The sequence below is a fragment of the Rhincodon typus genome, chromosome 27 (genome assembly GCF_021869965.1).
Source record: "Rhincodon typus isolate 14 chromosome 27, sRhiTyp1.1, whole genome shotgun sequence".
NCBI classification, from domain to species: Eukaryota; Metazoa; Chordata; class Chondrichthyes; order Orectolobiformes; family Rhincodontidae; genus Rhincodon; species Rhincodon typus.
In genome coordinates, this window is record NC_063358.1 from 25,908,406 (window position 1) to 25,934,319 (window position 25,914).

The window sequence follows — 25,914 nt, forward strand, 5'->3', positions numbered from 1 at the left end:
ATTCCCTACAATTTGCCTTCCGACATAATTTTTCCACAGGGGTTGCCATATCCCTAACCCTGCACTCATCCCTGGAACATCTGGACATCAAAGACACCTGTGTCTGCCTCCTGCTTGCTAACCACAGCTTCCCCTTCAACACCATTATCCCCTCCAGACTGATCTCAAAACTCCATGATCTTGGTCTTGGCTCCGGCCTCTGCAACTGGGATCCTCAGCTTTCTGACCCACAGATTGCATTCAGTGAAGATAGGTAACTGCACCTCCTCCACAATAACACTCAACACTGGAGCCCCCCCTCAAGGATGCGTCCTCAGCCCCCTACTATACTCCCTTTACACCTACGATTGTTGCCAAATTCTGAACAAACACCATCTACAAGTTTGTTGATGACACCACCATAGTGGGATGAATATCTAACAACGAGTCAAACTACAGAAGGGAGATAGAGGGCTTGGTGCAATGAAAACAAACTGTCTCTCAACATCGGTAAAACTAAAGAAGTGATCATTGACTTCAGAAAGAAAGGAGGAGACCATGCCCCCATCTACATCAACGGAACTGAGGTTGAGAGGGTGAAGAGCATCAAGTTCCTTGGAGTGATGATAATCAATGATCTGTCTTGGACTCCCCAAGTAGATGTGACAGTCAAGAAGGCACAACAATGCCTCTTCTTCCTCAGGCAGCTCAGGAAATTTGACATGTCCATAAGGTCTCTCATCAACTTCTACAGATGCACCGTTAAGAGTAAACTGTCCGGGTGCGTAACAGCATGGTTTGGCAACTGCTTTGCCCAGGACCGTTTTTAAAAAAAAACTACAGAAGGTGGTATGCGTAGCCCAGACCATCATGGAAGCCAACCTTCCATCCATTGACATGGCTCGCTGCCGCAGATAGGCTGTCAATATCATCAAAGACCCATCGTACCCTAGTAATAATCTCCTACAACCTCTTCCATCAGGCAGAAGATACAGAAGCCTGAACACACGCATGACCAGGTTCAGGAACAACTTCTTACTGGCCATTAGCAGACTGATGAATGGACTGTCTAGCCTCAAATAATGCTGATCTTGCTAATATTAATCTCGCCTAGTGCATGCCCTATGCAATGTAATCTCTATGGCTCAGTCTCTGATCTGTACATCCTTTGCTTACTATGATCTGCCTGTACCACTCGTAAACAAAGCTTTTTGAGGTATTTTGGTACACGTGACAAATAGATCAAATCATTCTAGGAGCAGATGTGGTGGATGCATTGAGTGTATGAGATTGCATTTTTGCAGGAAGGTGGGTGAGAGGAGGTATAGTTAAGGTAGTTGTGGGAGTCAGTGCATTTGAAATGGATCTCAGGCTTGAGATGGAGACAGAGAGGTCCAGGAAGGGGAAGGTGTCAGAAATGGTCCAAGTGCATTTGAGGGTGAGTTGGAAGGTGTTGGTGAAATTGATGAACTGCTTAAGCTCCTCACAGGAGCATGAGGCACCACCCATGCAGCCATCAATAAAGAGAAAGGTGGTGCCAGTGTAAGGGTATTTGCAAAGGTATGAAGAAAACTCTAAAGTGGCTCGGAAAACAGACTAAGGGGGGGAAATGGGCAGATACTTTATAATGCTCAGCAAAAACTTATTTATGTCAAAAAGAAGGACTTGGGAAGGAAGAACCTCCATTTGGTTATCAAAGGCAGTCGAGTAGAGCATCCAATCAAAAACTAAGGCATACAAAGCAACTCAAACTAGTGACAGATTGAAGATACTGATGGGAAGATATTATGTTGAAAGAGGATGGATTTGAAGGGGAAAGGATAGAATTAATTTGCTTAGAATTGAGAACAGCATGTGATCATGTCACTGCGGATATTCTATAGCCTTACTTGGATAAGAATAATCATTGTATTATAATGTTTAGATTATTGTTCTTGATAACAAAAATTTCTAAATTAGAAAAGGACTAACTTTGATGGATTGAGAGACCGCTAGGAACAAGATAAAACTAATCTTTTTAAAGATGTTTTAGACATGGTTTAGGTATGTTGCAGAAAGGTGAAATGACAGGAAAGCAAAGCTTGGCGTTCCATGGAAAGTTCTACAAGATGAAACAACAGTCTGTTTACTGCATGTCAGCTAAATTCTTAAAATGACATGCTGGCCAAATTCAATAAGACTGGCAATAAGAGTAGATTAGCAGTTAACTTTAGAAATTTTTAAATGGGCGTTACAGTAGGGAGCTCAAGACTGCCAAGTCTCGTTCAGATTTATACTTTTGGTTCTTAATCATTGTGTAGTTTATTTCTCCGGCTCTAATTGTTCTTAGCCCTTCTGGCTAAATACTCCGGAAGGACGATGGTTGCTCGAACCAATGCAGCTCTAACGGTCGCTATTCCTGTAATGATACCTTGGGGAGGGTCCGCAGACCACTAAACAATAACGGTTAGTTGCTGCTTCCACATAAAACCTTACGAAGTAAAATTATACTCTCGAAAACTGGCTGCTCAAAAGCTATCAAAATAAGTATAACCACAGCAACTGGACTAAAAATTGCATTTCAATTATTCGTGCTGTGTTTCGTCTCTAAGTGCCTCCGGGTGTAAATCCGGGCGTTAAAAGCACGTCCGGGTCGGACCGGGTGGAGTGCAGCGTTGGTCGTTGGTAAGGATAGGGTTCGGGGCTTCATGCCAGCATTAAATCATAAATACAAATTAACAGCCCTGGGCTGTTAAGCTTGGGGACAGGGGGTCATCAGTTACCCTGGTAAGGGAGGGAAGGTTGGTCTGGCGGCTGGGGCTCCGCGTATAGCCCAGGGTAGTGGCGGACTCCGTGACCGAGGTTGTGGCGAAAGGGATTGTGTGTACGAGTGACTCGCAGAAAACCGGGTGTCTCATTTGCACGGAGGGTCCATCGGTCAAATTGGTGAGGGTAAATCCTGGGTTCCGTACCGGGCTTGCCCCGTTCCGAGTTTGCGCGGATGACGGCTGGTGGGACAAGAGCAGGGTGAATGGCGGCGGGAGCAGCGCGCATTGAGTGGGCGGGAGGCAGGCAGGGAGACTCAACGGGCGGATTCTGGGGGAGGGGAGTCACAACTCATTGAACAGGCGGGTGACGGTGAGGCTCACCGGGCGGACTTTGGAGGGGAAGCGCGGCGCGGTGAGACTGAACGGGGTCACTGCGATTCTGGAGGGGAAGCAGCGCACCCTGAGCAGACGGGTGGTAGTGAGACTGACCAGGCGGATTCTGTAGGGGAGGGATTACCACACATCGAACAAGCGAGTGGCGGATTCTTGAGGAGGATCACCGCGCATTGAACAGGCGGATATTCGGCCCGGGGCGGGGGTCGGGGGGATGGGGTGATCACCGCTCGACGTAAACTGACGGTTAGTAGCAGCTCCACAGCGCGAGGCGAAGTGGCAGTTGATCTCGAGCACGGGCGGTTACTCCCGGGCTGCGGGCGGGCGGATTGGCTCCTGGGCGTTACTCGCTATTGTTATCCATTGTGTCACTACCGTGTGATTGGCATGCGAACCAGCCAATTACAATCGGTCATTGCGAAGAGGCAGGTTTTGTGTGCAGACGTGAGCCGAATCTATCCACACTTCCCGCCAGGGTTTCACTCTTAGTTGTCCACTCCTTCATTTTGGGGGAATTTAACAAAAAATCTTCCAGCTCAAGTTATCCAGGTTTATCAGTTGCTTCCTCTAAGTACTCCTGATCTGATTGTTTTCAATGTGCGAATGTAGTGTGAGCAGCCTATTTGGGCGCTTCACGGCGAAAGCAGTCCTGTCCCTCCGTTGATATCATCGGATAAAGATGACATATGGGAACCTCAACTGAGCTGGCAGAAATTAATTGAGTCAAGAAATAGGCTGATTTCCCTAAATCTAAACTTTTCATTTTACCATTTGTGCGCATTATTCTTTTAAAATATAAATTGATGTAATACTGGAAGACTTTTGGGTTTGGAGCACAGAATAATTTACCAGATTGTGTAATGTTGGATTAAAGTCATACCTTATGTGTCATCATTTTCATTTTATAGTGTATATTATTAAGTAATAAAATTTTTGATAGTTTAATAAAGCAAAGAATTAAAGTCGTTGGAGATTTGCTATTTTTCTAGTTACGCTGTAAAAAGGGTGAACTTGGGAGTGAGAGCATTGTAACTGGCAAAAATGTAATTGCAGTGTGCCAAGGCTAATAGTTCCCCTTTGAAATGTGGACTAGAATTTATAATGAAATTTGGTGATAGGAAGTTGTTTTGTGGACAACTGGTTCAAATTAAATTGTCCAACATTCTTAAGAATGTGGGAATAACTGACGAGCTGTAGGATTTAAGAAAAAGGAATCTTTGAATTTTGCAGCATAGGAAGAGGCCATTTATCCTATTGTGACTGTATCACTACTTTGAAAGAACTATTCTATTTAATCCTGCACCACAGCCTTTTCCCCATAATCCTGCAAAAAAGTCTTTTGTAAGTACATGCCCAGTTTCCATTTAGAGGATTCTGTGAAATGTTTTTTTACCTACTTCAAAGTTCCTCTTTATCCGTTCATGGGATGTGGCCCTTGCTGGTTAGGCCAGCTTTTATTGAGCTGGAGAAGGTAGTGGTGAGCAGTCCTTAGGTGTAGGGACACCACCAGCACTGTCAGGCAGTGAGTTTCAGGATTTTGATTCCACAACACATCTTGTTGAAGGAGGATCAGTGATTTGCTGTAGTGGATCTTATAAATGGTACATACTGCTGCCTCAGTGTATATTGGTGGTGAAACGAATGAATTTTGAAGATGGTGATTGGAGTACCAATCAAGTGGGCTATTTTTGAATTTGTCGAGTATTGTTGGAGCTGAATAGTATTCCATCATTCTCCTGATTTGTGCCTTGTTGATGGTGGACGTGTACTAGGGAAGAAGGATATGAGTGACTCAGTGTATAATTCAAGCCTCTGACCAATCCTTGTAGCCACAGTATTTATGTGGCTAGTCCAGTTGAATTTCTGGTTAATAACAACCCCCAGAAGATTGATAATTGGGAATTCACTGCTTTGGGAACAGAAAAGTTGCTAAAGGTGCTGAATGTACAGCTGAACAACCCTACTGCTGACCTCATGATAGAGGGAAGATCATTTGTGAGGCAGCTAAAGATGGTTTGGCCTTGTACACTGCCCTGAGGAACTCCTAGAATGAAGTCCTTGAATTAATATGATTGATCTCCAACACCATAACCATCTTCCTTTGTGTCAGTGGAGAATCAATGGAGAACATCCTCCAATTCCTATTCACTGTAGATTTGCTAGGAGTCCTGAATGTCTGTTCTGTCAAATGGTGTCTTTTATGTCAAGGCCAGTTACTCTCACCTGGTTGCCAGAGTTTAAGTCTTTTATTCCTGGGTGAACCAAGGTTGCAATGAGGTCAGGAAATGAGTGAGTGGCCCTGGCAAAACCCAAACTTAGCATCAGTGAGTAGGTTATTCCTTTGCTAGTGTCACTTAATAGCACTGTTAACAGCCCCTTCCATTATTCTGCTCATGACTGAGAATGGACTGATTGGGTGGTAACTGGTCATATTGGATTTGTTCTGCTTTTTGTGTATTAGACATACTTGCATAATGTTCCACATTGTCTGGTAGATGTCAATATTCTAACACCACTGGAACAGCCTGGTTAGGTGCGCGACTAGTTCTGGAGCACACATTTTCAGTACTACGTGTGAAATGTCAAGGCCCAAAACTTTTTGTAGTCTCTGTACCTCCTGCCATTTCTTGATATCACGTAGTGAATTGAATTAGTTGTTGTGTGGCATCTCTGATGCGAGGGATTTCAGAGAGAGGCTGAGGTGAATCATCCACTTGGCATCTCTAGTTGAAGATGGATACAAATAAAATCATAGAATCCTGATAGTGCATAAAGAGGCCAGTCAGCCCATAAAATCTGCACTGACCCTAAGAACAGTATCCCATCCAAACCTACTCCCTGACTCTATCCCTGTAATTCCCGCATTCCCACATTCCTGGACACTATAGGACAAATGATTCAGTCCTTTGGACTGATAGGCTAGGCTGCTCCATCAATGATAATATATATGGAGCCTCCTTTTCCTTTTAGTTTCCTCCTTGTCCGGTGCCAGTCATAATGGGATGTGGCATGACTGCAAAGCTTATATCTGATCTATTCGTTGTGGGATCAGTTAGTCTTGTTTTTTACATGTTGTTTGATGTGCAAGTTGTCCTGAGTTCTAGATTCACCAAGTTGGCACCTCGTTTTTACCTATGCTTGGTGCTGCTCTCTTGGCATGTCCTCCTGCACTCTTCATTGAACCAGGATTAATCTCTCATTAGTTTGTAATGGACTAAGGTGTTATGCCTAGCTGTGAGGTTATTGTGGTTGGATACAGTTCAGCTGTTAATGTTAGACTACAGCATCTCATGGATGCCCAATTTTGAGTTGCTAGATCTGTTGGAAGTTGATTGTATTCAGTTCAACAATAGGGTACACAACACAATATTGCCAACTTTAATGTGAAGCCTGGACTTTGTGTCATCATTGACTTGTGTGGTTATCATTCCTAATGATCGTGCCATAGACAAGTGCCTCTGTAAATGGTGAAGTAAGTTTGGCTTATTGGCTCCCTCATTGCTGTCATGGACTCAGTGGATGCACTGAATGCTCACAGTATAGAGTGTAGCATATTGGCAAGGACAGAAGATTGGTTAGCTAGTTGGAAACTGGGAAAGCTTAATGGATAATTTTAAGGTTGGCAAGATGTAATGAGTGGTGTGCTATACGTATCAGTGTTGGGGCCTCAACCTATATTCATCCATGACTTGGATGAAGGGACTGAAAGTATGATTGCTGAATTTTCTGATCATAGAGTAAAAGTTTGTAAAGTAAATTGTGAACAGGACATAGAGGCTACAAAGGGATATGGGTAGGTTAAGTGAGTGGTCAAAAATCTGGAAAAAAGAATATAATGTGGAAATATGAAATTGTTCATTTTGGCAGGAAGAATAAAAAAGAAGCATAGTAGCCAAATGGTGAGAGATTACAGAGCTGTGGGATGCAAAAGGTTAGTCTGAAGCTATAGCAAGTAATTAGGATAACAAGTAGAATGCTGTTTATTGTGTGCGGAATTGCAAAGCAAGGAGCTTATATTTCAATTACACAGGGTAATGATGAGGGCTTATCTGGCATTCTAAGTACATTGTTGGTCTCCTTATTTAAGGAAGCTTGTAAGTATGTTGGAAGAATTTCAGAGAAGATTTAATAGACTAATATCTGCAATAGGCAGGTTGTCTTATGAGGCAAGGCTGGACAGACTAGACTTGTATCTCCCAGAGTTTAGAAAAGTAGACGTGACCTGATTGAAACATTTAAAATCTTGAGGCATCTTGACCGGGTTGATGTGAAAGGGATGTTTCCTCTTCAGAATGAATCCAGAACTGGGGCCACTGTTTGAAAGTAAAGAGTTGCCCATGTAAAACAGAAATGAGGCTCAATTTTTTTTTTTAATCAAGTGTCACAAGTGTTTGGACCTGTCTTCTTCAAAAAGCAATGGAAGCAGAGTCTTTGAACAATTTTAAGGAAGGAGTAGATAGACTCTTGGTAAGCAAGCGGCCTGGGGAATGGATGCAGGGGAAGGTTATTGGGGGTAAGTGGTGTGTGGAATTGAGATTGCAATCAGATCGCTGTAAACATACCAAATAGCAGAACGAGCTGGAGGGCCGTGTGGCCTACACCTGTTCCTGGCTTATATGTTTGTATTTTTGTATTTCAAGTACAAAATTCGTAAATAAAAAAGCCAAAAAAATAGCATTACTGTCACGATTTACAATGTCTTCTTAACTTGTCAATGTTACTGTTGTATAGCATAAAGCAACTTACATTTCTTTCTAAATGCTGTATTGCATGTAGCCAAGTACATATGAGCAGTTTCAGGGATGAGCGATTTTAGCTACTAGGAGAAGCTGGGGTTATTCTTGGTGGAGCAAAGGAGGTTGAGGAGAGTTGAGGTTTTGGGCTAATCACACAGGAACTGAGTGGTAATGACATGTAACTTGCCTGTGAAAATGATGAATGATTTCAGAAGGAATTTGGTTTGGTCCTGAAGGAAGGAAACTTGGCATATGGCAGAACGTGTTTATGTAGGAACAAAAATAGGCCATTGAGCTTCTCTCACCATTCAGTACAATCACTGCTGATCAAATGTTTCAATGAGTCTTACCTATGCCAACCCCATAATTCTGTGTGATTTTGGTTGTCTGAAATCTATCAATCCCTACTCAAACGTACTCAAAGACTGAAATTCCATTGCCCTCTGGACAGAAATTCCAAAGGTTCACAACTCTCTGAGTGAAAACATTTCCCCTCATGGATCAAAGTGGTATTCCCCCTTATTTTTAAGTTTTTGTCCCCACTTATATCCCCAACTAGGGGCAGCATCTTTCCTGCGTTTATCCCTCTTTAATTATTTTGTAAATTTCAATGTGATCACCTCATTCTTCAAAACCCAAGAGAATGTATGCCCAGTTTGCCCAATCTCTCTTCATAGGACAGGCCAACATCTAGGGAGCAAGTCTGGTGAACCTTCATTACACTCCGTCTAGGGCCAATATCTTTACTGAACCAGGAGAACAAAACTGTGCACACGTACAATCTAACCAAGCTCCTATATAATTGAAGTAAGACTTCACTACTCCTGTATGCAAATGCCCTTGCAGTGAAGGTTAACATTCAATTTGCCTTCTGAATAACATGCTTCACCCGCATATTAGTCGTCATTAACTATTGATAAAGACACTTCGATCCTTTTGTACATCTATTCTTTCCGATGTCTTAACATTTTCCACATTATATTCCATTTGCCATGTCCTTGCCCATTCACCAAGCTTGCCCAAATCCTCCTGAAGCTGTTTTACATCATCTTCACAATGTACATTCTCACTTAGCTTTGTATCGTATGCAACTTTGGAAATATTATGTTTGATCCCACCCTCCAAGTCATTGATATATGTTGTGACAACTAGGGTCTGAAGTGCCACAAATTACAGCGTACCCATGTGAACATGACCCATTTATACCTACATTTTATTTTCTATCTGCCAATCATAATGCATGTCAGTACATGACCTCCTATCCCACATGCCTTAATTTTTCTACCCAGCCTCCGTTATCAAAACTTAATCAAAAGCCTTCTGAAAATCTAAATATACTACCTTCATTGGCTTTCTTTTATCAGTTTTGTTAGTAATGTCTTCGGAAAACTCAGTTTGTCAAACATTACTTTCTGTTTTCAAATCCTGCTGACGAAACCCCAATCAGTTGTTATTATCTTTATCTATTTATCATATCCTTTATAATAGATTCTAGTAATTTCCCTTAAGGCTGATAGGTATGTAGTTCCCTATTTTCTTTCTTGCTCCCTTCTTAAATAGTGGTGTGACATTTGCTACGTTCCAATTTGCAGGAATTATTCCAGTATCTGTAGTATTTTGGAACATAATCACCAATGTATTATCTCTGCATCCATCTCATATAGCACTCTGGGATATAGAATGTCACATCCTGGGATTTGTCAACTTTCAGCCATATTAATTTCTCCAATACAATAATTTGCTTCAACTCCTTATTCTCCTTAATCACTTGAAACCCCAGTTCTGGGAAATTACTTGTATCTTCCTCAATGAAAACAAACGCAAAGTAGTCTTTTAATTTCCCAGCCATTTCTCTATTCTTCATCATAAATTCTCCTTAGCCTGTTAGTAATGGACCCACATTTGAATATATATTGTTGGAAAAGCAATTTCAATTATGTTACCCATTGAGTCACAATCCAAAAAAGTTTGTTTTAAATTACTTTTAAGTTTTGTTACGTTGAAAGTGTATCCTAGGACATTGTGGGAAGTTAGGGAAGTGTGGATCCCCTACCAGAAATATTTGTAGCATCTATAACCACGGGTGATGTTCTAGAGAGCTGGTGGGTGGCAAATGTTGTGCCTTTATTTATGAAAGGTTGTAAGGAGAAGCCTGGGAACTGTAGATTTGAGAGTCTGACATCAGTGGTGGTGACGTTGTTGGAGGTGATTCTGAAAGATAGGATTTACGTGCATTTGGAAAGGCAAGGAATGATCAGGGCTAATCAGCATTGTTTTGTGTGAGGGAAATGGTGTCTCACAATTTGGTTGAGTTTTTTCAGAAAGTAACAAGAAAGATTGATGAGATCAGAGTGGTACACGTTGTTTACTTGGACTTTAGTACAGTGGTTCTACTATAAAGCAATAGTTGCATTCCTGCACAACATCACGTTTATAGAAAATCGTGCTATAGAAATAACGGGGCCTATGGGAAAAGCAGGGTTAGGGATAGATCACCAAAAAATATCACTCATAAGCCTAACACAAAGGGTAGCGCAGTTTGAATAAATGTTTAATTCATATCTAATAATGAAATAAAAGCAAATTTAACACCTTACCTTGACAAAAAAATCACGATGACTTTATGAGGGAGGAGTTATTGAGATTGCTCTGTTATTATTGCAGGGGCGGGGTCATCATCATCATCACCTTCAAGTGCAATTGTGTTTGAAGGATTAGGATGAAAAATAGTTAATCCAGAAGTGGATGGCTGTGGTTCATTGTCTTCTGACTGCTTCTTGGGGGTTGGCTTAAAAACGACATCCAGTTTTTCCTTCTTTGCCCTTTTTATTCTTTCATGAAGAAGCTGTTCATAGGGTGTCACATAAGATCTTATTCCACAAACTGCTACCCTGCTTCATTCTGCATTGTAATCGTTGTCCTCTCAGACCTGCAACTGCTTCTCAATTTCCCTGAGGATAGAGACAAAACTGAAGTGGAAAGACCATAAGACATAGGAGCAGAAATTAGGCTATTCTGCCCATCGAGTCTGCTCCGCCATTCAATTATGTCTGATAAGTTCCTCAACCCCATTCTCCTGCTTTCTCCCTGTAACCCTTGATCTCCTTGATAATCAAGAACCTATATCTCAGCCTTAAATGTACTCGATGACCTGGCCTCCACAGCCTTCTGTGGCAGTGAATTCCATAGATTCACCACTCTCTGGATGAAGACATTTCTCCTTATCTCCGTTCTAAAAGGTCTTCCCTTTACTCTAAGGCTGTGCCCTCGGGTCCTAGACTCTCCTACCAATGGAAGCATCTTCCCAACATCCACTTTGTCCAGGCCATTCAGTATTTTGAAAGTTTAAATTAGATCCCCCCTCATCCTTCTAAACTCCAATGAGTATAGTCCCAGAGTCCTCAAACGTTCCTCATATGTTAAGCTTTCCATTCCTGGGACCATTCTCGTGAACCTCCTCTGAACGCGTTCCAGGGCCAGTACATCCTTCCTGAGATATGGGGCCCAAAACTGCACGCAATACTCCAAATGTGGCCTGACCAGAGCCTTATAAAGCCTCAGTAGTACATCCCTGCTTTTATATTCAAGTCCTATCTTTGTATCATCTGCAAACTTAGCCAGAATGCCCTCAGTTCCTTCATCTAGATCATTAATGTACAAAGTGAAAAGTTGTGGTCCCAGCACTGACCCTTGCGGAACACTGCTCATCACCGGCGCCATCCTGAGAAAGACCCCTTTATCCCTACTGTCTGCTTTCTGCCAGACAGACAATCTTCTATCCATGTTAGCACCTTGCCTGTAACACCGTGGGCCCTTATCTTACTCAGTAGCCTCCTGTGTGGCACTTTATCAAAGGCCTTCTTGAAGTCCAGGTAAATAACATCCATTGGCTCTCCTTGGTCTACCCTGCTTGTTCCTTTCTCAAAGAATTTTAGCAGATTTGTCAGGCATGACCTCCCCTCGACGAAACCATGCTGACTTTGCCCTATTTTACTATACACTTCCAAATATTCAGAAATCTCATCCTTTGCAATGGACTCCAAAATCTTGCCCACGACCGAGGTTAGGCTAATCGGCCTGTAATTTTCTGTCTTTTGCCTTACTCCCTTTATAAACAGGGGTGTCTCGTTAGCGATTTTCCAGTCCTCTGGGACCCTCCCTGACTCTAGTGATTCCTGAAAGATCACCACTAATGCTTCCACAATCTCTTCAGCTGTCTCCTTTAGAACTCTGGGGTGTAGTCCATCTGGTCCAGATGGTTTGTCCACCTTCAGGCCAATCAGTTTTACTAGCACCTTTTCCTTGGTGATGACCACCATACTCAGCTCTGCCTCCTGACTCTTTTGAATTTTTGGGGTATTACTCGTGTCTTCCACCGTGAAGACTGACGCGAAGTAATTATTCAGTTCCTCAGCCATTTCCTAGTTCCCCATGACCATCTCTCCACCGTCATTTTCCAGTGGTCCAATGTCCACTTTTGCCTCTCTTTTGCCCTTTATATACCTAAAGAAACTCTTACAGTCTTCATTTATATTACTGGCTAGTATTTATACTACCCCCATATTTAAGCTTCTCCCTCCTTATGTCTTTTTTTGTTGCCCTCTGTTGGTCTTTGTAAGCTTCCCAGTCCTCTGGTTTTCCAATGCCCTTCGCCACATTATATGCTTTCTCTTTTGCTTTTATGCTATCCTTGACTTCCTTAGTCAGCCATGGTTGCCTCATCCTCCCTGTACCATGCTTCTTTTTCCTAAGGATGAATTTTTGCTGCGTCTCCTGAATTACTCCCAGAAACTTGTGCCATTGCTGTTCCACTGTCTTTCCTGCGAGGCTCCTCTTCCAGTCAATTCTGCCCAGCTCCCCCTTCATACCTCTGTAGTCACCTTTATTCAGCTGTAATACCATTACCTCTGATTATATCTTCTCCCTGTCAAATTGCAGAGTAAATTCTATCATCTTATGATCACTGCATCCTAAGGGTTCCTTTACCTTAAGCTCCCTTATCAAGTCTGCCTCATTGCACAACACCAAACCCAGTATTGCCTGCTCCCTTGTGGGCTCCACCATGAGCTGCTCCAAAAAGCCATCTCGTAGACATTCCACAAACTCCTTTTCTTGCAATCCACTACCAACATGATTTTCCCACTCCACCTGCATATTGAAATCCCCCATGATCACTGTGACTTTGCCTTTCTTACACATCTTTTCTATTTCCTGGTGTATCTTGCACCCCAGCTCCTGACTACTGTTTGGAGGCCTGTACACAACCCCAACTATGGTTTGTTTTTTATCTTTGCGGTTCATCGGCTCTCATGGTGCTGCATTCTGTTTCATCATCTTCGTCTCCCGCTTCCACTTCCCCTTCAGTGACAAGTTGTTGAAGATCAGCTGTAGAGTAGTCTTTACAGTGGGACTCAAGCAGCTCTTCAACATTCCCACTCTCCACTTCTCCAAATCCAACTTGCTTTGCAAGATGAACACAATGTTCTTTGATTCTTGGGAGCTTTTCTGACAGATCAAAGGTTTTAAAATCTTGAAAAAAATCTGGGAGAAGCTTCCTTGAAACTGCATGCAAGCACTCCTTACTGACATCACCCGAAGCCTCCATGATAATGTCAGTTTCATTCTTAATGTTAAAACTCTTCCAAAAAAAAGGAGTACTGTACCTCTTGCAGGAAGCGTGATGATCACGTGATGCCAGTGCGGAGACTCTTTCGGCACTAACATTGCACATGCTCAGGACAAAGTCTGCAAAACGATCATGTGATGTCAACGTGTACTCCTTTGTGCACCGATGGAATCGCATTATAGCCAACACAAGTGCATGTTTTACAGGCAACACAAATTCCCCTATTTGTCTGTCACGTTATAGCCAATTCGCTTTGTCGGAACACGTGATACAGCAGAACCCCCTGTAAAGCCTTTGATAAGGTTCCACATGATAGACAAATTCAGTAAGTTTGGCAACTGGATACAAAATTGTCTTTATGAGACAGAGTGGTGGTGAAGAATTGTTTCTCAGATTGGAGGCCTGTGACAAGCGGTGTTCCACAGGGATTGTTACTGGGTCTACTTTTGTTTGTCATTTATATAAATGAATAGGATGAGAATATTGGAGGCATGGTTAATAAGTGTGCAGGTGACACCAGAATTGGTGGTATAGTAGACAGTGAAGAAGATTATCTAAGATTACAAAGAGATCTTTATCAATTGCGCCAATGGGCTGAGGAGTGGCAGATAGAGTTTACTTTGGATAAATGCGAGATATTCCATTTTAGTAAAACATACGAAGGCAAGATTTACACAATTAACGGTAGGGTCCTGGGTAGCGTTGTAGAATAGAGAGACCTAGGGTTTCAGGTACATAATTCTTTGAAATTTCCATCACAGGTAAACAGGGTGGTTAAGAATGCATTTAGCACGCTTGCCTTCATTGCTCAGACCTTTGAATATAGGAGTTGGGACTTCATGTTGAGGTTGTACAGGACATTGGTGAGGCCTCTTCAGGAATACTGTGTGAAGTTCTGGTCACCCTGTTATAGGAAGGATATTATAAGCTTGAGAGGGTTAAAAGATTTACCAGGATATTTACCAGGACTTTTTTACCTGGAGTGTAGGAGGTTGAGTGGTGACCTTACAGGTTTATAAAATCATGAGGGACATAGATAAGATGAGTAGCAAAGGTCTTTTCCCTAAGGTGGGGAAGTTCAAAACTAGGAGGCATATTTTTAAGGTGAGAGGAGAAAGATTTAAAAAGGACATGGGGGCAATCTTTTTACTCAGAGAATGGTTAGTGTGTGGAATGAACTGCCAGAGGAAGTGGTGGATGTAGGTACAATTACAATGTTTAAAAGACATTTGGATAAGTACATGAATAGGAAAGGTTTGAAGGGATATGGGCCAAAAGCAGGCAGGTGGGACCAGTTTTATTTGGGAACATGGTTGGCGTGGACTAGTTGGACCAAAGGGTCTGTTTCCATGCTGTATGACTCTATGATTCTATGACTCTAGTTAGATGTACTGCCCAAAATCCTGTCCCTTACTTGTGTTTTATTGGAGAGCTTTCTACATAAAATGTTTACTTGAAACTTAAGAAAAACTTTAAAGTGCAGAAAATAGACGACAGAACAGGAAACAACTGAAATTATCTTGTAGAGATATATCAAAGCAATTCAGCAGATGGATTTTGAGAACTTGTTATTGATACATCTGGTTTACTAAAGTAATCAGTGTTATTGCAGGTTTTATATTTTTTTATTGTCTAGAAACATAGAAGTTAGGAGCAGGAGTAAGCCATTTGGTCCTTCAAGCCTGCTCCGCCATTCACTATCATCATGACTCATCCTCCAATTCACTACACTGTCTGCGCTTTCTCCCCGTACCCGTTTTTCCCTTTAGACCTAAGAACTCCTTTTTGAATATTTTCAGTGTTTTGTCCTCAGATGTTCTCTGTGGAAGAGCATTGCAGAGGCTCCCCATTCTCTGAAGAATTTTCTCCTCATCTCAGTCCTAAATGGCCTACCCTGTATCCTTAAACTATGACCCCTGGTTCTGGACTCCCCAGTTATTGGGAATGACCTTCGTGTGTTTATTTTGTCTACTCCTGTCAGAATAGGTTATATGTTTCTATGAGATGCCCCTCATTCTTCTAAACTCCAGTGTGTGTGGTCCTAACCTATCTCGTCTTTCTTCATACGCCAATCCTGCCATCCTAGGAATCAGTTTGGTATATCTTTGTTGTACCCTGTCCATGGCCAGACTATCCATCTTCAGAAAAGGAGACAAAAACTGCACACAATAGCCCAGCTGTGGTCTCACTAAGGCCTCTACAATCACAAGACATCCCTGCTTCTCTACTTGAATCCTCTTGCTGTGAAGACCAACATAACATTTACTTTATTCACCACCTGCTGCACTTGCATGCTTACATTCAGCAACTGGTGTACAAGGACACCCAAGTCTAGTCGCTGCTCCACCTTTCCTAATCTATCATCATTCAGATAATAACCCATCTTCTTGTTTTTACTACCAAATTGAATGATTTCAAATGTATCCACGTTATACTGCATCTGCCATACATTTGCCCACTCACTCACTTTGTCCACATTACAATGAAGCATCTTTGCATCTTCCTAACTATCTTTGTGTCATCTGCAAAGTGAGATATTATATTTATATAATATTATTGTGAATAGCTGGTGTCCAAGCACTGATCCCTATGGTACCTCACTAGACACTGGCTGCTACTTGGAAAAAGACCAACTTATTTTTTCTTTGTTTCCTGTCTGCCAACCAGTTCTCAGTCCATGTCAGTACAATACCCCCAATGAGATGCACTTTAATTTTACATGCTAATCCCTTATATAGGTCCTTATCAAAAACCTGGAAGCTCAAATAACCACATCCATTATCTCCACTGCTTCTTGCTTAATGCAGAAACATTTTTTGCAAAAAGAATGCTACTTGGAATGAACTAAGAATTTATTCTGCCATTATATGTAAATTATAAATTGGTAGGTTCCTAGATATTAAAGACGTCAAAGGATATGAGGAAAATTGCAGGAGGTAGGAGATCAGGCATGATCCTATTGAATGGCAGAGCCGGTTCAAGGGGCTGAATGGCCTACTTCTGCACCAATTTCCTCTCAGTAAAATTATGTTCTTCATTCTTCTTTTCCCTCGCAGACTGCTATCAAAATGGAGATCTCCTCTCACCAAGCCCGATTGCTTCAACAGTTAAATGAACAGCGCAAACAAGAAATGTTTTGTGATTGCAGCATCATTGTGGAGGGAAGAGTCTTCAAGGGTCATCGTAATGTTTTGTTTGCCAGCTGTGGCTACTTTCGGATGCTTCTCTTACATAACGCACAGGATGTGGGACAGCCTACGGTAGCAACTTTTGATGTCTTTTCTGCTGATGCATTTACACTTATTTTAGACTTCATATATTCTGGGAGGCTGTCCCTCACGAGCCAAAATGTGATTGATGTGATGTCAGCAGCCAGCTACTTGCAGATGACTGATGTGATCAGTGCCTGCAAAAGCTTCATCAAATCCTCTTTGGACATCAGTGAGAAAGAGAGATACTTCAATCATTCCAGTAATGGTGAGAATAAGTGTGGGGATGTGTCATCTTTGTATACCAGCAGCCGAGGCCTGGAGACTAACTCTATTCATGTTCAAAAAAACACTGATCAAGGGTCTATTGTTGGGCATTCCTGGAGAAACTTCAACTTTCATCAACAAGTTGCAAACCTCCAGCATTCTCCAAGAGACCATCTGCCAAACTCCTTTGTGAATAATCGAGCACATCAGGAAGTACCTGAACTTTCTGTTTTCAAAGTCAGTAATCTGTGTGGTTCTGGTGTGACTGCCAGAACATCTGAAAACATCAACACTATTTCTCAAGTTGAGGAAAAAAGAACATCAGATTCTGAACTGAGTGCCCCTCATGTGAGTTATCAGTTCAGGCATGAGCCAGATGTTTTACCCAGGGACTGGCCATTGCCACGACGAAACGGTGACTCAATACGGCAACCTTCACGAGGTAGAGGTCGAAAAGCTGAAGATTGGTATCCTCCAATGCCTACAATTTTGGAAGTTGTGGGTGACTGGAGTGGAGAAGGTGCCGGTAAAGTGGTTTATATCTTTGTGTCAGAATGGGATGGAGGGCATAGTTCTAGTGTGTTTCAGTGTCTGGCTATTTTTGTTTTCTTTATCTAGTTTCACTGCTATCTGAAGACAATATAACCTACATGTATGAAATCAAATCTGTAAATTTGCTGCATATTAGAATTTCAATAAGTGTCCAGTAATTTGATAGGCACTGCTGCCATTTTAATTGATTGCTAATTGCAAATTTCAGATACGCAGGAGGAAAAATGGTAAGGTGCACTGTGCTGTCCGTTTCTGTGTGAATTGAAGAAATGCAAAAGTTTGTGATGGGAATACAACGTAAGTTTAGCTTCCTTAGGTGGAATTCCTGGAATAAGAAAAACCTAACAATTTAAATGCCACGGACATGCATTTTTAATATAACATTTATACTTACATTCACTCATCTGGTCACATGCATATGTAGAACATTGTCAATATTTGATAATGGGCAGCACGGTGGCTCAGTTTTTAGCACTGCTGTCTCACAGCGCCAGGAACCCGGGTTCAATTCCACCCTTGGGCAACTGTTTGTGTGGAGTTTGCATGTTCTCCCCGTGTCTGCGTGGGTTTCCTCCCACAATTCAAAGATGTGCAGGTTAGGTGGATTGGCTGTGCTAAATTGCTTATAGTGTTCAGGGATGTGTAGATTAGGTGGGTTATAAGGGGATGGGTCTGGGTGGGATGCTCTGAGGGTTGGTGTGGACTTTCTGGGCTGAAGGGCCTGTTTCCACACTGTAGGGATTCTATGATCCTATGATCTATGATTTTAATTTCTGTATAAGAAGGTTGAACTGAACAATTGCATTTTTTCCAAGGAGATTGCAATATGTTACCAAAGATGAGATTCAAGTGCCCATTCTGTACGCATACAGTAAAGCGGAAATCTGACTTGAAGCGGCATCTTCGATCACATACAGGAGAGCGACCATATCCCTGTGACTCCTGTGGGAAGAGATTCACACGGCTTGAGCATCTCCGTAGCCATGTCCTAACTGTAAGTGTGAAGACTTGTTGCAGTTTGAGATTGCAAATTATTTACAGTTGCAATGTTTGTCACAGAATAAGCACATCTTGAATTCCTGTAATTTATGTAGGACCAGTATCTGTTATACAATTATTTAATCAGTAAGCTGGATTGGGGAAAAGTATGACTGATTAGTACCAGAACTACAACTTGGATGAGATTAGGCATTGACTTGTGGAACACCTCATCTTCTTTCGTTTTTTCTTCTACAGGGTTTTTAAACCCAAATTTGGTAATTTAAAACTCTACATTCATGATTGACTTATTTTTCTGTCCTGCTATCCTGTTTGATCTGCACTTCTGCTTTAGACTCTCAATAAAAAAAAAACTCACTTAGCATTATTCATTCATTCATATGTGCTTTGCTGAAGTAAAGGATGTTGGCTGAAGTCTGATGTATCATCTTGAGCTGTTTTCTTGGCAGTTTTTGCCAGTAGTGGTTCAGAATTCTCTTCCACACTTAGGGGCAGGGCGAAGAGGCAAGCCCAAAATCTACCTCAGCTGGAAGAGGAATCAGTCTGCACTCTTGTTATTATTTGAATTATAGGCTAGCTAATGGGCCATCTATATTTGTACAAAAAAGACAGACAATAATAGATGTCCATTAGATTACGGATGATTTATGATTAAAAGCTTCTAAAACTGAAAAAAACTTTGCTTTCGTTCAACCTTGAGCAATTTCAAAGCTTTGGCTCTAAATACTATATATGGTAGATCTACTCCCATTAGTAGAGATGGAACTGAACTTGAAAGTTATCTTGCTGATTTTCAAAAAAGAATTACAATTGCTTTACTGATGAGTGTTTGATACGGTCAATGTTTTATATAAATTGCAATATTGGGAATACATCACTTGACCCCATTCCCCAAAACATTACAATTAACATAATGGAACAGACGTGAATGTGTACAATGAGCTCTTTGAAATATACAGGACAGAAGATGCTATTTGATCCACTGTGCTTGTGCTGGCTTTTTGGTAGCACTCTCAAAATAGCCCAGCTTCTTTGTTTTCTCCACAGCTCAAGTTTTGTTTCCTTCAGGTATTTATCCACTTCCCTTGGGATTGTTACTCCCCTTCCAGTTCACAGTAGTTCACTGCATTTAAAAAAAAAAGATTGCTCAAGTCATCCATGATCTGTTTTGTCAATTCCTTTAAATCTGTCTTCCAGTTTCCAATCATTCTGCTACTACAAAGAAGTCTTTATCAATCCATGATATTATGTATGGCTTCCATTTTCCTCCTTTTTATATTTTGTTTGAACTTTTCCTAGATCCATAAATCTGGAAAGCTGGTTATCTGCAAGGTCTGCAGGAAGCCATTCACCGGCATTGCAGCTAAAATTGTGCAACATGATGGCAAGTGCTATGGACTGTGCAATAACTGTGCATGTCTGATGAACTCCGGTCATGATGATGAGCCTATTGACCTGGAAGCACAGCCCGAGCAGGATCTGGAATTTCAGGAAAGTGACAAAGAATCTGGCTGGATGTCCACGGAGCCAGATGGAGAGACTGAGATCCTGAGTTCAGGGGGCGAGGGTTCAGGAAGCAACGAAGTTCATGCAGTACAAGAAATCCTGGACGATGCAGACGAAAAAGTCCAAATTTATGAGAAAATTGAGAATAGTGACTGAGTAAACAAATTCCAAGTCAGATTTTTCTTTAAACAGGAAGTAAACATACAATGGTTATTGAGGAGTTCCCGAGACAGATTCCAACGATACCTACATTCCTTTGCTTAACAGAGAGTTAAAGGCAGCAATCATATATTTGTTCCTCATTCCTCTTAAATGGGGTGAGGGGTGAATACTTCAACAAAATATCCAGTTACTGTTTTAAAACAATTGTTTTGATGTTATGTGAAGAATATTAAAAAGAAAGTGAATCTTCAGGATGTGATTGGAAGAAATCTTTCTCTGGATTTCCTTCATGCTCAATAGTAAAAACAAAATGCAGCTATCAGAGAGCCAATTGTCTTGGCAAACTGTCCTGTCTAATATTGTACATAGGTAGTAGATATTCAACACCAACATTTTGTACTCAAAAGTGGTCCTGGAATTGTACTTTTATTATTTATTCATGGGAAGTGTGAGTGTCGCTGACAAGGCCACCATTTATTGCTCTTGTGTTATATTAAAAGCAAGTGTGAACCAATATAAAACCCATGTTTTGCCTTGTTTTAGAAAAGTAAGCATTTGTGGAAAGAGAAAGGTACACGTTACTATCATTTTAATTCCAATGTGTGTGGTGGTGCTGCTGGCAGCCCTAGTTTGTTTATCCATTGAACTCTCAATCGAATCGATCTTTCATATTTCAGATAGAAACTCCTCAATGGCAGGAATTAGAGCAAACCTCATTTTAATTTACTTATCATTGTTGCCAAATCAATATTTTTCAGCATACTTCCTCCAAAGGTTCACTTTGCTTGAAATCATACGATTTACTTTTTGGTCATGTGAAATATAGAGATTAAATATTCCATGTCATTATGTACTTTGCTTCTCAGTTTGTTAAAGCAAATGATGCTCATTCTCTTCAGCTTTAGTTAAAAAAGTCTTTACCACTCTCATGTTCTGATATATTGGGGCATATAAAATATCTTTGGTGTTTGGACTCCTTGGAGTTCAGAATTATAGAATTCACAAGCAAAACAACAATTTACATTTCATACAGTGCCTATAATAAGGTAAAACTCTTTGCCTTAGTAATCAGTAACTCATAGTACAAGAGATTATCATTATTACACTTTCTTCTCATGGCCTGGTGTTTTTAGATATCCTGCCACTATTTCTAGATTTGGATGTGGAATCTTGCTAGAAATGGTCTCTCTGATTATATGCCTAAACTTCAGATTATAGTGCCCATTCAGGTGGCTCTCTGAGCATCGGTATACAGGAAAAGGAAAGGTACATGTTACTCACTGGTCCGCAGGTAGGCAGTATGGGATTTATGTTTTGTATTTTGATGCAAAGAGGACTCAATTTACATAACTGTTTGGGGAGATGAAGGTAAGAAATTTGGTTTTAAGTGATCATGAATTAAAATTTTGTGGTTCAAGTCTTAACATAAGGCTGATCCAGAACAGTTATGTGCTATTGCAATGAATAGAATTTTTTTTAATGTACATGTTTGCTTGGATTTTATCTTGCAGGATTTGAAGGCTCACTCCACTATGATATGGTTTATTACTTTTGTATGACTGTGTACTTTGAAATCTTCAAAATTAAACTTAATGTTCTGTTTTGGGACTAATTAATTAAGTTAGATATGGATTGAGTGGGTGTGCTGAATGGTTACATACATTTGAGTGTAATAGCAGATCCAGCACAGTTTTATGCTATTGCAATGAATGGAATTTTTAAAAATGTACACGTTTGCTTGGATTTTATCTTGTAGGAGTTGAAGGCTCGCTCCACTATAATACGGTTTATTACTTTTGTATGATTGTGTACTTTGAAATATTGAAAATTAAACTTAATGCTCTGTTGTAGGACTAATTATTTAAGTTAGGTATGGATCGAATGAGTGTTCTGATTGGTTACATACATTTGAGTTTAATGGCTGAGACTCGTATTGTATTATGTTAGCTTTAGAATGACAGTGTTATTAAATCATGTCCAAGTTGTAAGTCCAAACAATTTTCTTTGTACTTTGGAGGCCAGAAAAACAGAGTGTAAATAACTGACAAAATAAATTGAACATTTTTTCACAAATTCTGTCAAATCCATAAAGTAATTGTGTGTTCTGGTGATTTCGTTATCAGTTCAGCAGAAGTGACTATTGTGGATCAATTAGCTGCAGTACAATTGTTACATATTTGAGGTTATCACTATTTGGTCTCATAGCTCCTTAGTTTTGTTACTAATTTTCTTTTCATTCATTCATGGGATGTGGAAGTTGCTGGCTAGACCAGCATTTATTGCACGTCACTAATTACTCCAAAGCAATTATGTGTCAACCACATTGCTATAGGTCACATAGACCAGACCGGTAAGGATGTGGGAATTTCCTCTACTAAAGGGCATTAGTGAATTAGGTGAGTTTTAATTCCAGATCTATATTGAATTTAAACTTCCCCATCTGCCATGGTGGGATTTGAACCAATGTCCTCAGAATATTAGCCTGGAGATCCGGATTAATAGGTCAGTGACATTACAACTCCATGCTAGTATATTGCCCCCAGTCCCATGCTCTTTAATTTTGTTTACTAATCTCCTGTATGGGACATTATCAAAGGCTGTCTGAAATTTAAATCATACCACAACCATTGGTTCTCCCTTAAGGACTCTGCTTATAGCATCCTCAAAACCTCTTATCTGGTTTGTCAAACACAAATTTCCCTTCATTAATCCATGTTGATTCAGTGTTATCATATAATTTTTACATAAATATCCAGTAATCGCATTCCTTTTAATAGATTCTTGTACTTTCACTAGTACTGACTTGCAGCTAACAGGTCTATAGTTTTCTCTCTCTCTCCTTTTCTTAAACAGTGGTGTTACATTTACAATCTTCCAGTCTGCTGGCACCTTTGAGGAATTAATAGAATTATGAAAGATGATCAATACATTCACTATATCTGTAGCCATCTCTTTTAACACTCTAGGGTGAAGGTCATTGGGTCCTGAGGACTTGTCAACTTTCAGTCTCATTAATTTTTTCAATACAATTTTTTCACTCGGACTAATTAATTTCAGTTTCACATTCCCATTGGACCTTGGATCTTTATTTCAGGCAGACTCATTGTTGGTTCTGTCTTCACACTGAAGACACCCTCCATTGTTTGGTGTGGCACTAACTGGTATTGATGTCACACAGATGAATAACTTGAGACTAGGCATTGATGAGGTACTATGGGCCATTGGCAGCAGCAGAATTTTACTCCTAACATAATCCGCAACCGCATGAGCTGGCATATGCCCAATCTTACCATTAACATTAAGCCAGGGAATTAACTCTGGTTCAATTAAGAGTACAGGAGGGCATGTCAGGAGCAGCACCAAGCAGATGTAAAACTTTGTCAACTTGGTGAAGCTACAAAATAGGACTACTTGTGAGTCGAACAGCATAACCAGCAATAAGGGTTAAAGAATTCCACATAAAAACTGAAAGAACTGCAGATGCTGTAAATTAGGAACAAAAACAGAAGTTGCTGGAAAAGCTCAGCAGATCTGGCAGCATCTGTGAAGAAAAAAATCTGAGTTAACGTTTTGGGTTCAGTGTCCAGTGACAGAACCGGATTCTGAGGGATGGTCACCGGACCCAAAACATTAACTCTGATTTTTTTCTTTACAGATGTTGCCAGACCTGCTGAGCTTTTCCAGCAACTTCTGTTTCTGTTAAAGAATTCCACAGCCAGCAGATCAAACTTACGCTCTGCAGTCCTTCAGTATCTAGTTATGAATGATAGTGGACAATTAAACAATTCACTGGACAGTCGGACTTTACAAATATTGCCATCCTCAATGATGGGGAGTCCAGCAAATCAGTGGAAGGGTTAAGGCTTATACATTTGCAAAAATCTTCAGCCAAAGGTGTCAAGTGGATGATTCATTTTGACCTCTTCCAGAGGTTTTCAGTATCACAGATGCCAGTCTTCAGTCAATTTAATCCACTCCTAATGATATCAAAAAAGAGCTGGGGGCAGTGAATCCTGTAAGCATTCCAACAGTAGTATTGAAGAAGTATGCTTCAGCACTTGCAATGCTAAGCTGTTCCAGTACAGCTATAACATAGGCAATTTTCCACTTTGCTATGTAGATGCCAAGGTATGTCCTATATACAAAAAGGGAACAAATCCAACCCGGTGAATTGCAACCACATCAGTCTATTCTTGATTATCAATAAAGTGATGGAACGGTCATCCACAGTGCTATCAAGCAACACTTGTTTAGCAATAACCTGCTCACTAATGTAGAGTTTACATTGCACTAGGGCTACCCAGCTCCTGACCTCATTACAGTCTTAGTTCAAACATGGATAAAAGAGCTGAATTCCAGAGGTGAGGCAGAGGTTATTGCCCTTGACATCAAGGCAGCATTTGACTATGTATGGCATAAAGGAGCTCTAACAAAACTAGAGTCAATGACAATCAAGAGGAAATAATCACTGTTTGGACACAAAGGAAGATGGCATCGTTGTGAGAGGTCAGTCATTGTCAGCTCCAAGACATCTCTGCAGGAGTTCCACAGGATGGTGTTCTAGCCTCAACCATCTTCAGCTGCTTCATCAATGACCATCCCTCCATCATAAGGTCAGAAGTGGACCTGCTTGCTGATGAATGCCCAGTGTTCAACACAGTCTGACTCATGTTCAGCACCACTTGCATAACTCCTCAGTTCCTGAAGCAGCCCATGTTCATAAGACTTAGACAGTATCCATGTTTAGGCTGACAAGTGGCATTTATGCCTCACAAGTACAAATCAAGGCCATTGTTAAACCCAACATCTTATGGCAACCCTGGTTTCCAACCCCCTTTCTCGGTGATCAGTACTTCAGGCTAGTCTGTCTCTCTGGCATTCTGCTTCTGAAGTGAAAAGGCAAACCAATATGATCTTATTAGTCAGATCTGCTGCTTGGCACTTTTTAATGGCCATTTAAAATAATTACTTATTTAAATTATTGATTTATTGCTTTGCAAATGGTTTCCTTTTCCTGAAATTCATGTTCGCTTGTTATCTTTCCATAACGTGTTCACCACAATCCCCCAGTCCCAAGAGAAAAATGGAAAGTGGCCTTCCATGTGAAAACCTGGCTTTGCCTTCTTGACAGTGTGTTGGTGACATTTATTTGTGAAGAGACATTGGTTAAATGAAGTAGGCGTAATTTCAATGCAAACATTCTTAGCTTCCCAGCAGATCCCAAGAAAAATCCTTATTAAAAATACATTTTAATGTAATATAACAATCAATTCTAAATGGGAAGAGGGTATGTTTTCTAGGGCAGGACTTTGGAGAAGGAGGGAGTGTGTGATGGTATCTATTTTGAGGCTTATGAAGCATGCATCACAATTAACATTAGGCTGAACAAAGCGCGGTGTTACCTAGTTATGACATTTAGGGTGAAAAAATGACATCTCATAAGATGTCTTTACTCATCGAGGAAGGCATTTCATCTTTAAGGCTAATTTCTGCCTGACGATCATAATTAGTTGCAAACGTTCAATGACGCTAAGAATCGCTAACAAAAGGTTGGGATGCTGTATAGTTATACCAGGAGCCTGGAAACAGATAAGAGGGTCTCACAAAATTTATAAAACGGTAATATTTATTGCATCAGAGATAGTAGGAACTGCAGATGCTGGAGAATCCGAGACAACAAGGTGCAGGGCTGGATGAACACAGCAGGCCAAGCAGCATCATAGGAGCAGAGAGGCTGA

At 40.9% G+C, this 25,914-nt stretch overlaps 1 protein-coding gene and 1 long non-coding RNA gene across 8 annotated transcripts in view; one reads left to right on the top strand and one right to left on the bottom strand.

Annotated features, from left to right (window-relative positions):
* Nucleotides 1-3,473, bottom strand: part of LOC125486282 — a 19,194-nt gene extending 15,721 nt beyond the window's left edge. The window contains exon 1 of one of the 2 annotated variants that reach the window (XR_007264960.1): nt 3,365-3,473. This is a non-coding gene — a long non-coding RNA (uncharacterized LOC125486282). Of the gene's footprint in view, nt 1-3,215 lie in introns of both variants that reach the window. The other variant, XR_007264961.1, reaches the window with a different exon arrangement.
* On the top strand, nt 2,559-22,263 carry LOC109933244 (zinc finger and BTB domain-containing protein 8A-like). Of its 6 annotated transcripts, none has more exons than XM_048613139.1 (4): nt 2,559-2,643; nt 16,538-17,483; nt 18,325-18,503; nt 19,808-22,263. In XM_048613139.1, exons 2-4 carry the CDS (start codon nt 16,550-16,552, stop codon nt 20,168-20,170), a joined length of 1,476 nt encoding a protein of 491 aa, XP_048469096.1. In that variant the 5' UTR covers nt 2,559-2,643; nt 16,538-16,549; the 3' UTR covers nt 20,171-22,263. The 6 variants fall into 6 exon arrangements, with proteins under 6 accessions (XP_048469096.1, XP_048469102.1, XP_048469100.1 ...); XM_048613145.1 differs by having other exon boundaries at nt 18,328-18,503; nt 19,808-22,216; XM_048613143.1 differs by lacking the exon at nt 2,559-2,643 and adding an exon at nt 2,700-2,745 and having other exon boundaries at nt 19,808-22,216.
* Nucleotides 22,264-25,914: the final 3,651 nt, after the last annotated feature.

Coding starts and splice junctions, on each gene's coding strand:
- LOC109933244 (XM_048613139.1), top strand. CDS start 16,550: ATGGAGATCTCCTCTCACCAAGCCCGATTGCTTCAACAGTTAAATGAA. Junction 17,484..18,324: donor CTGGAGTGGAGAAGGTGCCG/GTAAAGTGGTTT, acceptor ATTTTTTCCAAG/GAGATTGCAATATGTTACCA. Junction 18,504..19,807: donor TCCGTAGCCATGTCCTAACT/GTAAGTGTGAAG, acceptor AACTTTTCCTAG/ATCCATAAATCTGGAAAGCT.